The sequence below is a fragment of the Podarcis erhardii genome (genome assembly GCF_964252035.2).
Source record: "Podarcis erhardii genome assembly, chromosome: 9".
Taxonomy (NCBI): Eukaryota; Metazoa; Chordata; class Lepidosauria; order Squamata; family Lacertidae; genus Podarcis; species Podarcis erhardii.
The window spans coordinates 39,843,567-39,856,863 of NC_138512.1; the positions used below are offsets into that span (position 1 = coordinate 39,843,567).

At 40.8% G+C, this 13,297-nt stretch overlaps 1 protein-coding gene across 1 annotated transcript; it reads right to left on the reverse strand.

Moving 5' to 3' along the window:
* Window positions 1–249: 249 nt before the first annotated feature.
* FGB (fibrinogen beta chain) lies at window positions 250–8,957 on the reverse strand. The gene is made up of 9 exons (XM_081875371.1): window positions 8,810–8,957; window positions 8,567–8,587; window positions 6,980–7,186; window positions 6,057–6,240; window positions 4,608–4,835; window positions 3,666–3,779; window positions 2,562–2,684; window positions 1,453–1,738; window positions 250–646 (listed from the first exon to the last, which is right to left on the reverse strand). The coding sequence occupies exons 1-9, from the start codon at window positions 8,912–8,914 to the stop codon at window positions 415–417; spliced, it is 1,500 nt and encodes a 499-aa protein (XP_081731497.1). The 5' UTR covers window positions 8,915–8,957; the 3' UTR covers window positions 250–414.
* Between the last annotated feature and the right edge of the window lie 4,340 nt (window positions 8,958–13,297).

Consider the following 13,297-nt stretch of genomic DNA (forward strand, 5'->3'; position numbering starts at 1 on the left):
GGAACCCCTGGAACTACCACCCCTGCAAGGTGGAGGGTTTCTTACTTGGCTTTCGGAAGGTTGTGCAAAGGTTCTGGCAGTGTCCCCGAGCTCTCCTGCAAATTCCCAAAGCTTGGCACCTTGCTCACCTTCGGGGAAGGGAAATAAATGGAGAGTGGGTTTTCTTCCCCTCTCCCTTTATTTATTTCCCTCCCATCCCCATCTGCACAAAGCTGTGATCACATAAGTAAAATAAGTGTAAGATGCGACTTGCCTGCATAACACTTCTGCTTTTATTCACAGTGCATTTAACCAACATAAACATGGGAGAGTGCGTGTGTTTGCCGGTTAATGTTTTAATGCAAAGTTAGGCTCAAATATATCATGAAACAGATATGAGCACAAAAAAATTGCCACTGTTTATTTAAATAACAATCACTGTTCTTGGATGACTGGTCTAATCTTCATGCTGGCTTTCTTCAATGAATGCCAGGACCCTTTCCAATTCATCCATACCATGCCATCATCTGTTCCGTGTTTTGCCATTTCTGAGGTATAATGCCCACCCCAGTAGTATCTGCCATTTGGATTGGCGGAATGGCAACGATTGTACCACCAGCCACCACCGTCTTCTTTGGAACACTGTTTCTTTGGGTCTGGATTTGGCCTGCGGGGTGAAATATACAAAAGGTATATTTTACATGCACCAATAAAAAAGTAAATGCATAATCTGCAAATCCAGCATATATTAATTTATGTTATTAACTGTTTTCAGTTCTGAATTTTAAAGTGCCCTGGTGAAGGGTGAATAATACATTTAAATTAATAACAATAGTAATGATAATTACAACCATAATAAATGTAATTGTGCACCCAGTAATAGCTGTATCTTCCTTGGACAAAGTAATCTCTATTAATCAACCAGGAGATCATCCCATGGTTCTCCGAATGATGACTTATATAAATTACAGTGGTACCTTGGGTTAAGAACTTAATTCGTTCTGGAGGTCTGTTCTTAACCTGAAACTGTTCTTAACCTGAAGCACCACTTTAGCTGTGCCGCCGCTGCACGATTTCTGTTCTCATCCTGAAGCAAAGTTCTTAACCCGAGGGACTATTTCTGGATTAGCGGAGTCTGTAACCTGAAGCCAAGGTACTACTGTATATAGCTTATAACTCTTAACCCTAGGGTACTTTTTATAATCTGTTCCAGCCTGACAGCATGATCCTATACATGTCTAATCAAAAGTAGCTCTCCCTGAATTAGAAACACCCCCCCCCCAAAAAAAAGCCTGACAGATGTATCTGTGTGCCCATCAGCCATCAGTGTACATTTATTGCAATGGTAATAAACTATGCCAGGTTGCAGTCATGCAACATTAAGAGTTGCAAAGGAAGCAATTCATCTCTAGTCATACCCAAATGTGTGTGCCAGAGTACAGTAGCAAACCAAGTGCAAATGCATACACATACCAGCCATCATTGTCTCTGTCGAAAGTGCTGAAGAACATGCTATTGTGGATTGTCATGGTTCGGTTTTCGCCATACAGCTGCGAGGCTCCTTCTAACAAGGCATTTCCAGCTGTGCCCCTGTAGTTACTAACTGAGAGCTGATACTTGTTTGCTTCCCCCTGAATGCTGAATCCTCCATAGTGTGCTTTAACCTTATCACCATTCCAGTCTTCCAGTTCGATTAAAAGCTCAGTGGGTCCCATTTTGGTAAGCTGGCTGATTTTGTCATTTCCGAGCCAATATTCACCTGTGGGATAATGAAAACACATTGGCTAAAGAGATCTTCAGAAGGGGTTTTAAGGAATCTATTCTTTGTCCTAAATCTGTAAAACCTGAACCAAACAAGGCAGTTCCAAGAATTATGAGAACACCTAGCTGGAAAATGAGTTGAAACCATATGGCATTTTTTTAAACAACAGAAACAGAGAAATCTTGCTTATCCCTGCTCTTCTAATCACTCCAATGCAACCAACAGTCTTTTATTGATTTATGGAAGAGGAAAGTTCAGAGACTGTTAAGACAGCTACAGAAAACACTTCTTGACAAAGTTTTGCTGTACAAACTTTATGCATCGATAGAAAAATGAAGCAAAGGTAGTCAAAAGTGGCAGGCATTAAGGCAGCAGTGTTTATCAAACCTGGGTCTCTAGTTGCTGTTGGACTACAACTCCCATTATCCCTGACCACTGGTCCTGTCCAATAACAGCTGGAGACTCAACTTTGAGCAATGTTGTAATGATGAAGGCATTCATTAACACAGCCACTTGAGCCATGTGGCTGCAAGTACATAGGAAGATGCATTATACAGAGTGGGACTATTGACCCACTTTGCTCAGTGCTGTCTACACTGACTGGCAGCATCTGCCCAGGGTTTTTGGCAGGGGACTCCCCCAACCCTACCCAGAGAAGCTGGAGAATGAACTTGAAACCTTCCACATACAAGGCAGATGGTCTACCACTAAGAAGTCATGCAACTCCCAAGTTGCAGTATGTCCTCTCACATTCTTCACCAGCCAAAGCAGCTGATAATAGTTCCATTAATAAGAAGCTGCTCAGAGTCAAGATTCTTACCAGGGGTGTCACAATAGTTCTTTCCACCACTGGATGCAACATTTCCAAACCCTTTTTTATAGGAATCCCATGTTCTTCCAAAGTTAACACTGCCATCTTGGCGGTTTTGAATAAGAAGCCAGCCTGGAAAAGGTAAAAGGATGCAAAAATCACCAGTCATTAACCAAAACAAAGGAAAGAAGAAGAAGAAAAATGCTGGCACAGGTCATTTTAGTGTATCATCAATATGGCCTCAGTAATTTGTGTCTCAGTGTGTCTGAATGTACTGGTATATAGAAGACTTCAGTAAAATAAATAGCTGCACCTCTATCTAAAGGACATGCACTGTCTATTTGGACATTCTCATATCATTTCAATAGCAGAACTTGTCAGTGGATCATTGCTTGTGTAACAGAACAATACCTCTTAGAAATAATGAGATTTTAGCAACTGATTTCTCATGGGGTCAGATGTCCACTCTCTGGATTATAACCTGAGATTTTTTACCTTGCCCATCTCGAGATGGGCAGGATATTTAATACCAAAATATGCAACTATACTCTAAAAATATATGTTCACATCAAGGGTGGCACATGAGATTTCAAAGTGCTAAACTTTGATGTGATAGTATCCATAACACATAGGCTACTGGGGGTGGGTTAGGGAATCTTATCAGAATTGAATTCCAGCTGTAGTTTGAGAGAATGTGCATCATACTTAACTACCAAATACTTAATTTCAAAGTTAAGTTGACAGGCTGTAACTGTTTTCTTGTTAACGCAAAAGCTGCAGGTGTAATACAGTTGGTGCAAATTTCTTTGCCACTCTTTTGGTTCTCTTTACTCAACACAGTAGCAGCTTCAAATGGGCAGCTTCAGTGAGTCTTCTCCCAGAATAGCCTCCCCTCTCTCCTTGCCACTGTCACTTGGACTTGCTCTCTCCCTCTGGGACCAACCCACACAACTGCCTAGAAGGCAAGTGGAGGCTACAGTTCCTTCACCTTGCTCTTATCTCTGTCTGCATCCTGGAAGGGACAGATGAACAGGAAGTAGCAGCACAGATGGGGAAGGGCAAGGGGTCCTGGAAATCACCAAGGAGCTCCTGTGGGGCACTGGCCCAACTCACCTCCATTGTCCGTTTTCATGTCGCAATAAACTCTGTATGGTTTGAAAAAAGGATCCGGTTGGACGAGATACATCTCAGATGTTTCACCTCCTTTCCGAATTATGTCTTCGCACTCTGCAATCAGAAAGCCATGATATATATTGCTGAGCAAGCTACAAAAATATTTCCCTCCCCCAAATAGCTTGGTATTAGCAGAACCAATTACATACAGGCGTAAAATTGTTTACTGCCTCCCACTTTCTTTCTAAAGGATGAATGAAATTGAGAGGATGAAAGGAAGGAAAGAATACAGTCCCTGTACTGTCCCACTCACATCCCTCAAACACGGAGTTTTCATAGGGTCTTTGTGTTTAGGGTCCAAACCCAATACTTTTGGGGATCCTACTGATGTGAAATGTCTTTTCTCCACCCGTTTTGTTAAAAAACAAGGTTCCCTCAGTAGAATGAGGTAATAAGAGATTTTCATTAGCTTAAGCCGGCATGTTAGTGAACCAATTACCACGAGGGCCATCAACCAATTGGGAAGAAAGGAAGGAGAGGAGAACAGCAGGCAAGTTGGCCTTAGGCCAAGAATGTGGGACCTGCCGCTCTCCAGACATTGCTGGACTACAACTTCCATCATCCCTGACCATGCTGGTCAGTGTTGATGGGATCTGAGAATCCAACAACAACTGGAGGACCACACGTTCCCTGTCACTGCCATAGACCTTGGGATGAAGTTACAGGGCTGCTGTAGCCAGACCATCACCAGCCACAATGGACACAGAAGCTGTAGCTGGCGGTCGGATTGCCCTGCTCATTATTTGGTGGTCACAAGAGATGCCTCATTGGAGATGACAGTGCGGTGTAAGGGTCTCTGTGAATGCGCCAGTGGCACCCTCAAGGCTGCCTGTGCACCTGTCAAACTGTGGAGCAAGAAAAGTCAGGGAAGAGAGAGATTACCTTTGCCCGACACCACAGGTATATTGCATGAAACCGTACAGGGAGTGCGACAGTTTTGCAACTGAGAAGTGACAGTTTTTTGCAGCTCTTGTATTTTCTTTTGCAAACTATCCACAACTGAACGAAGAAGTCGCAGGTTAGTTGGGATGTTGTTGTCTAGGTTATCTTTGATGAAAGTGTAATGCTCTTCAACCTCCTTGTTGTATTGAGAAATTACATTCTGGTTATCTGGGGGGAAAAACCAAATTCATGTATACTTTTTTTAAAAAAACTGCTAACAGAATAAAAGAGCATTTATTGTGTCAGTACATAGTACATAGTAGACTTTTTTCACCCAATAGGCTAGTAATCTGACACTGACTCCCACTGCCCTCGCATTCCTCTGCTGCATCCTTTGTGCATTTCTTTAGATTGGAAGCGCCTTGAGGCAGAGAACTGACCTCTCATTTTTTGTAAAACAGCATCAGTGTTAATAACACTTACCCAGAGTAGACCCACTGAAGTTAATAGACATGACTAATTTAAGTTCATTAATTTCAATGGATCTAGTCTGAGTAGGACTTAAAGGTAAAGGGACCCCTGACCGTTAAGTCCAGTCACAGACGACTCTGGGGTTGCAGCGCTCATCTCGCTTTACTGGCCAAGGGAGCCAGCGTTTGTCCGCAGACAGCTTCTGGGTCATGTGGCCAGCATGACTAAGCCGCTTCTGGCAAACCAGAGCAGTGCATGGAAACGCTGTTTACCTTCCCGCCAGAGCGGTACCTACTTATCTACTTGCACTTTGACGTGCTTTCGAACTGCTAGGTTGGCAAGAGGAGTAGGACTTAGCCGCATATGTATGGAGGGTACAATAGAAATAATAAATACTAATACAGTATGTTATAAACCATGATAAAGATTTCACTTCTGCTTTATCTCCTGGACAAGCACTTCAGATGTTTGTAGATGACATCTGCATATCTGGTCTAGCACGAGAGTCAGGAATTATTACCCTGATTAGAGATTGATGGCTGGCTGATATGATCAAACTGCCATACTTATAAATGCGTCATTTTCACACATGGTTCATACATTCCAGTTCCAATATAAGTCTATTCAAAATAGACAGCAATGTTTAAGTTTTCATTTAATGCTATTTTTATGTTTAAGTTTTCATTTAATGCTATTTTTATCTCTGCTTTTTTCTATTTTTGTTGTGTAAGTCACCTTGAGACACCCAATTACAAAAATACAACTAATACATAAAGGTAGGAACTAATTTATTTATTTTTTAAAGCATTCTGCTGTCCCACCACACGTTTGTGCGGGGAGTGTGGTCATGAATGTGCCCTCTGGTGGTCATTATTATCATTCATCCTTCTCGAGAAGCCTTTCAACATACCCAGAGCAAGGCAGTTTTGCCTATGTATTGATTTGCAGCAAGTGATAAATAACAATAGCAGGGTTTACCTAGTACTTGTTTCTGTTTCTTTGCTAGCCTCTCATCCAGCAGATGGGTATAAGAATATATAGTTGAAGTGGACTGCTCTAGCTTCTGCACTTTGTCTGTTAGATCCTGCACAGTTGGCTTCACCGTCCTTTCCTGTTTCAGCAGCGCAGTCCGCAGCTCACATCCAGTTGGGCATAAGACTCCCTTTAAAAAGCACGCACACACAAACACAATGCAGCTGAATGCAGTGGGTTAGAGCTAACATGATATTAAGTACATTTTTTTAATTCAATGTGCAAGCTTTTTTAAAAAAATTATGCAAGTAGCGATGCCATCCCATAGTGCTTGGGTGTGGGTGTGCATGGAGTTCTGAATGGGTAAAAAAGAGAGAGAGACATCATTAGCCCTGTCTATCTGATTGCTTAATTCATTCATGACCATGAGTGATACGGAACTGAATCGCAAGGTTACCTCCACAGAATTTCAGGCATATACGGATCGGGCATACAAAGTAGGTGCTAACAAATCAATTAATTGGCCAGCCACACATTTGTAGCTGGTTTTGTCATAACAGATGGCTAGTAATTGGGAGAGATAAAGAACAGAATGTCTGTGTTATGATGTGTAAACAAGATGAGTTCTTAAACCATTAAAATAGCAATTGTTTAAAAGCAGCTGCCATCTAAATACCTGATGGCCACACAGATGTTTCACTACAGACCCGGCAAAGTAGCTCTGAAGCAAGCTCCCCAGAAGGGCATGTTTGTAATTTTTGAAATATCAGGATTACAGCCCAAAGCAAACCAACAAGAAATGGACTGATAAGCACATATACTTTCCCACCAAAGTGCTTCCGAGAGGTAGCCTTATCAAACAGGATGAAACCAACTACTTGCTCTTAAGAATTATCGTCCCACCACACTAGTAATGCACATAAACCTACCAGCTCTTCCGACATATGTTTGCAGCCTCCATGGTCAGGGAATACAATCTGCTCTCTTTTTCGGCCAGCCACAGGTGGTTTGGTTGGACGAGCCCGATATCTAAAGCCGCTACTGGGAGGAAGAGGAGCTGGACGGAGAGTTGGATATGGCTCCCGTTTTTTGTTCAGTGGCCTGTGACCTCGTGCATCTACTCCATCGCCGTCAACCTGTTCACCGACGACAGTGGGAGGATAAATAATCCTGTTACTGTTATAATCTGCAAACAATTTACGTTATAAAAAGAATACGTCATGCATCTACCGAAGTATTTATTCCTCCAAAGTTTTGTTCATTTTCCAGTTGCTCTCTCCTGTGTAGTTTGGGGAGGGGCTGGGGCTGTGTATTTTTAAAGTTTTTCCATATGTCCTTAATGCTTTAAAATGTTTTCATCTATTTTACTTATTTTTCTTTAACCTGTACTGTTTTGCTGCTTTGTCATGTTCCACCTGGGCTCCTTTGGCAGGATGGAAATTGAATAAATAAAGCTGGCAGGTTCACATGTAACCACAAGCCATAGTTAAAACAAACTAAGGTTTTTAAGCCAACAACAAACCATGGCTTCAGATTGTGGTTTGTTGGCAGTGAATAAAGCACAGTTAAGCACTGGGCAGGGTTTACGTGTAATACTAAGTCATGGTTTAATAAATCAAGGGTTACTATTATGAACAAACCAGGCCTGCTCTAGTATTTTGGACTGGAGCGGGAGGCACAGGGGTCATCAAGGAAGCTCACAATAAAACTGTATGCAGAAATCTGTCATTGGAGGCAAGTAAATTCTTCAATATATTTGACATTCTTTTGAAACCCATTTGGGGATGGGGAAATCACTTAGCATGTGATCTGGAGAATAACAGCAGATAGAGAAATGCCTGCCCATTTATTCTTTGCTTGCAAATGCACCCTTCCCAGCTGCTCTCTCCTGTGAAAAAATATGCATTGAAATGTGTAGTTTGGTCGTAACAATTATGAATTTTTGTGCTTAAAAATACATAAAGATGCATAAGGAATAGGGCTAGTATTCCTTAGATATTCCTAACCTAACATCCCAATGAAATGAACAAAACCTGAGAAAAAATAAATCCAAAAGCAATGGAAAGCAAAAAACAATTTTAAGATAAAATGAGATAATATATTACAATACAAATAGTTACCCATTGAACTATATTCAAAAGATTAACTGAATTCACAAAAGGTGACAGTGTTCCCATAGACAAAGCTTATGTGCTATTGAATTGTCATGTTAGAGAAATTTTCTTCCTTTTCAGTATCTTATGTGGAAACAGTCAAACTATACCTGAATAATCCCATGAGGACCAGCAGGTTTTCTCACCCCACCCACCAGCTTTATTTCAAGAAATGAATGATAAATCTCTCTGGAATGGCAATATTAAGTAAATTCTTAAATTGGAGTTAAGTGCATTTTTTTCACACACACAATTATTTGACAGCAAATTATAAGCAAATATATAAGTTTCTGGAACGGAATCCATAATTGTAACCATTATGTGGTTTGTTTTTCTTTAATTAAGAAGAAAACTCGGTCTTACCGGAGCTGCGGTTGTGGTTACCTATATAAAGGAAAAGGGAAGAAAGAAGGGAAAAGGATCAGCATTAATTACCGGTACACATAACTCAAGAATTCAACCCTTCTTTCTTACATGCTTAGTTTGCAAATTATTTCCTTAATGCAAATAAAATGGTATTCGGTTTTGCCTCTATTTTCTGAAATCTAAACCAAAAATGCGAACACATGATTATTATTATTTTTTAAAAAACCTTTATATTCTAACCTCCTCTTCATCATCATAGTCAACAGCAGCCTGGGATTTAACGACGACAACAACAGAAAGGAGAAACAGCAACAGTAGTTTCATGATTTTGGATTGTGTGAGCATCTTAGCAGCTTTCCTCTCCTCTGTAAAATCAGAGAAAGCAAGTCAGTGATCATATATAAATGAATCAACCTGAAGTATCTTAGCTGGTTAACGATAGGTCTGCTGTCCCACACTGTTAATATTTAACCGAAATGTTCAGAGTTTGTGCCTGGACAAAGTCTCCAGTTGAGCAACATCTTTTGCTATGTACCATCTTCAAGGGAGGACAAATAGGTGTCATTTAAATATAGCCATGTTCATTTGCGGAAATTAAAAATGCTGTAGTCGTAAGAAATTGGGTAAAGAAAACAGACTAGCAGTGTTTGTAACTGTAATCAGGGTCTTGATAGGCTTGTTCCTTCGTCTCCTTTTTGCTCCTCAGGTCTCAGCAACCCTGACCCAAAGCTATGTATAACTACATTGTCTCAGATCTAAAGGAAATTAAATGTCATCCTTTAAGTCCCATTGAAATCAATAGGGAGAGTTATTTGTTGTGACTATGCCCCATTAATTCCTATGGAGTTGGTCTTTCCTTTACTCACGTGTAGTTTCAAGTCTGTTACTGTAATTTTACATACCCTTACTGTGGTTTTGGATATTTTTCATACTTTGTAAATGCTAACCTGGTCTTCAAACGGCATTGCATGCTGCCCATCCTAAACCTCATCTCCATTTTAAAAAGTGCAATTTATCCTTCAACCTTAAGTCTCACTGTGCAACAGATCAGCAGTTTTGAATGCTTACACAATGAGAAGAGCTTGTGCAAATCTTTAATGTGGCACATCAGCCAGATTAACCAGATGACGATTTTTATTTAAGCTTATTAGTTGCATGCTACCTCATGCTTTCTCCACCCAAACAAAGTTTTATAAGCATCTATCATCTTCCTACTAACAGTGCCTAGCTAAGTGAGATTGAGGGGTATCAGATCTCCTGCTGCAATCCAAGCCCTGCTGGCTTGGGCCAGCCAGCACAGGAGATACGTGTGTGACTTATCTCCTTTTTTCCTGACATGGCTCTACTTGGAGAATGGCCATAGCCATCTGCCTTGCATGATGAAGATCCTAGTATCTCCAGGAAAGGATGGGAAATACTCCTGCATTAAACCTTGGGAGAGCCATTGCCAGGCAGCAAAGATGAGCCAGATGGACTGATGGTCTGACTCTGCATGTGGTAGCTTCTATGTAAGTTATGCCAGCTTCAGGAAGTCTGATCCTGGGGCCCAACAGAGATGGTCTCTGTCCTACCAGTGGACATACTTTGGGGCCTAATATTGACTACTATTAGTGAAAAAACTGCCAGCGGTAACTCTAAGCCCACAGAAATATCCATGAGCATAGTTGTACCTTGGAAGTCGAACGGAATCCGTTCCGGAAGTCCGTTCAACTTCCAAAGCATTCGGAAACCAAGGCACAGCTTCTGATTGGCTGCAGGAAGCCCCTGCAGCCAAACGGAAGCTGTGTCGAACATTCAGGTTCCAAAGAACAAACCGGAACACTCACCTCCGGGTTTGTGGCATTCGGGAGCCAAAACATTTGACTCACAAGGCGTTTGGGATCCAAGGTACAACTGTAGTTGCTAGAATACCAGTTGATAGAATAACAGCTGCTGGGAACTTCAGAAGAGTGCTCTTGAGCTCAAATCCTGTTTGCAAGCTTCCCAAAGGCATCTAGTTGGCTCGTGTGAGAACAGTATGCTGGACTAGATGGGTCACTGGCCTGATCCAGTAGGCTCTTCTTATGTCATAATGTCGTGTAAATACCGCTTCCCAGAACAGCAGTTGGAGCACACAGGATAAACAGAAGTGTGTATATAGCCAAAAACTTGACTATCTGGAGATATTTAACACTTTTTAGCAAATGTATAGACATACAAAATTGTGCTATACTTGGAAGTCTCACTGAGAGTTCAATAGGACTTACTCCCAGGACCAGAGTTGTTGAAGCTCAGACTTTGGGACACCCATTCCTGAACATATTTACTGGTATCTATTATTTATTGGCTTGTCTCAGCCTAGGAGTATGTGGAAATGGAGCAGTGAATACAAGTGTCCCACAAACCCACCTAACCCTGCTCCCACTAAGGAAAATAAAAACCACCAGCATTAACTCTGGCTATAGCCATTAAAAGCTGGAACAAATAAAAATGTCTCCCAGCACTTCTTGAAAATGATTATGTTCAAGCCTTCAATATCCATGGGATGGAAATTACACGATTTTAGGGCAACACCAAGAACCTCTCTTTAAATGTCCTTGTTGTTCAAATATGGCAAATAGGTGACACAGTACGTTCATTTCCTTGAATTGTTATGAAGTACGTTGCTTTTTCTTTTTTTGATGAGGCAGGAAAACGACCATCTTAGCAATTTTTGGAAGGTACAGTAATTCATTCTACTGAGAGAGAATATGTAGCAGATTCTTCTAGCTCAAGAGTTGGAGGTAAAGAGTTTTTCTTAAAACAAGAAAATGTTGGCTGACATTTCTCCTTTTCCTAGGCTTTCCTCTTATTTACCTATATATTTGGACAGTGGAGAACAGAGACCCTAAACTGCATCGTTTGCCTTGTTGGTTTGTTCAGTCATGGTGCAATGCCCTGCTTTGACTGATAAGCCAAGGCCACTAGTTAGTGACTCTCAGATCAAATGATATGTCTGTGTGCAGCTCTGCAGAATTCTATGAGTAGGCCACAGATAAGCCACTGTGTTTGTGCAAGAGGGGGCTCTTTACTGGTTGTTAACTTATTTAGAAATGTCCTTTTCCCCCAAGCAGGGTTGCAAACCTACTCTGTCTTTTAAAAGAGAAGTGCAAACATGAAATCTCTCTCTGACCCTCTCAAATTGTAGTCTGAAGGCAACAAATATTTGTAGTAGTTTCTCGTAAGTTAGAATACATCATGACAATATGCTGGAAGCAAGCAAGTACACACACACACACTTTTAAAGATTAATGTGTGGGATGCTTCCTATTTATTTTCATCAGCTGCGTTAACCCAGTTGTGAAATTTAGCATGGAACTTGAACTAAACAATTAAAAAAAGCTCTGAAAGCTCTCCAGAAAAGTGGGACTCATCAAATGAATAAACAAACAATTTAAAAGACTTCTGTCCATATCCAAAATAGTTAGCTGTAAAAATATTTTGAAGAAACTATAATCTGATACGATCTGGGATTTGTTTGTTTTTTGAAACTTCTTGGAAGGAATTTGAATCTTGGCTATCTCTAGCTCTAAGGGCAAGCAAGGATCTTTTTTAGAAACAGTGCAGCTGCATTTCTACACATACATGCCTGGCAGCATGCATGTTTGCTCAGAAGTAAAGCACACGGAGTTCATTGGGGCTTACTCACAGATAAGTATGTATAATATCAGAGCCAAGTAAATCTTGCCAGATTTCTAATGTTAAAAAAAAAATCTTTTTCTTGGGGTCAATGAAAAGCTAACTCATGCACTCTTCTGTTCAGAATCTGTAACTACACTTAGTGCCCTCTGAGGTACAAAACATAACTGAAGCCAGCTGATTAAACTTGTCCACAGATGTAGTGGAACTCAGTTTTACAATAATTATTACACAATGCTGTACACACACACACACAAAAATATTCCACAGCCACTTTTGCAATTCATTATATTCAGTGTATCTTGACGGTATGGGTTCTGCCTTGAGCACAATATTCCCATTTTTATTTTCCCAAATTTGCTTTAAGCATTATTCAGTAGCGGCGTCAGAAAAAACTTGGTGAGCAAGAATAGAATTGCCACCATTTCTGCAGAGCAAGCAGCAATGCTAACAGGTACGACCTCTCAGAACTTAATTTATTTACTACACAAAGGTAGAAACAAATAAAATGATTTAAAACAGCAAAAATAAGTAAAAATCCACAAACAATAAATCACTGCAGTGACCCAGGGAAAATTAAAATATGTTACTATACCAGAAGTGAATGCAGCCCTCAATATGAAAAAGGTTCCTCACCCATGATATAATTAAAGGTGGCATTTGAACTGCTGTTGTGCATTATGGTAGTTTCAGCACAGGGATAGTTATATAGCATTCATAGGAAGCTGTGTTATGTCAAGTCAAACCATCGGTCCACCTGGGTCAGTACCATCTGCACTGACTTTCCATCTGCAACTGCTTTCCACTGGTTTTATCTGTCCATCCAATGAGTACCTTTTGCATGCTAAGGATGTGGTAACTGCTGAACCACAGCTCTTCCTGGTTACTTCCCAACACTGCCACAGTTTAATACCTTTGGAAAACTATCCAGCATCACTGATGTGCATGGGATTGGAGCAGCCTTATTCCCACTAAGTTTAAAGGGATTATTCCAAAGGACTGCAGCTTCAGTTAGTCAGGTAGCACAAGAAAATCCAGTCTGATACCTTACCCTGGCATGTTCTGCAGCCT

Coding starts and splice junctions, on each gene's coding strand:
- FGB (XM_081875371.1), bottom strand. CDS start 8,914: ATGCTCACACAATCCAAAATCATGAAACTACTGTTGCTGTTTCTCCTT. Junction 8,588..8,809: donor ACTATGATGATGAAGAGGAG/GTTAGAATATAA, acceptor TCCTTTATATAG/GTAACCACAACCGCAGCTCC. Junction 647..1,452: donor GACAGAGACAATGATGGCTG/GTATGTGTATGC, acceptor TTCACCCCGCAG/GCCAAATCCAGACCCAAAGA.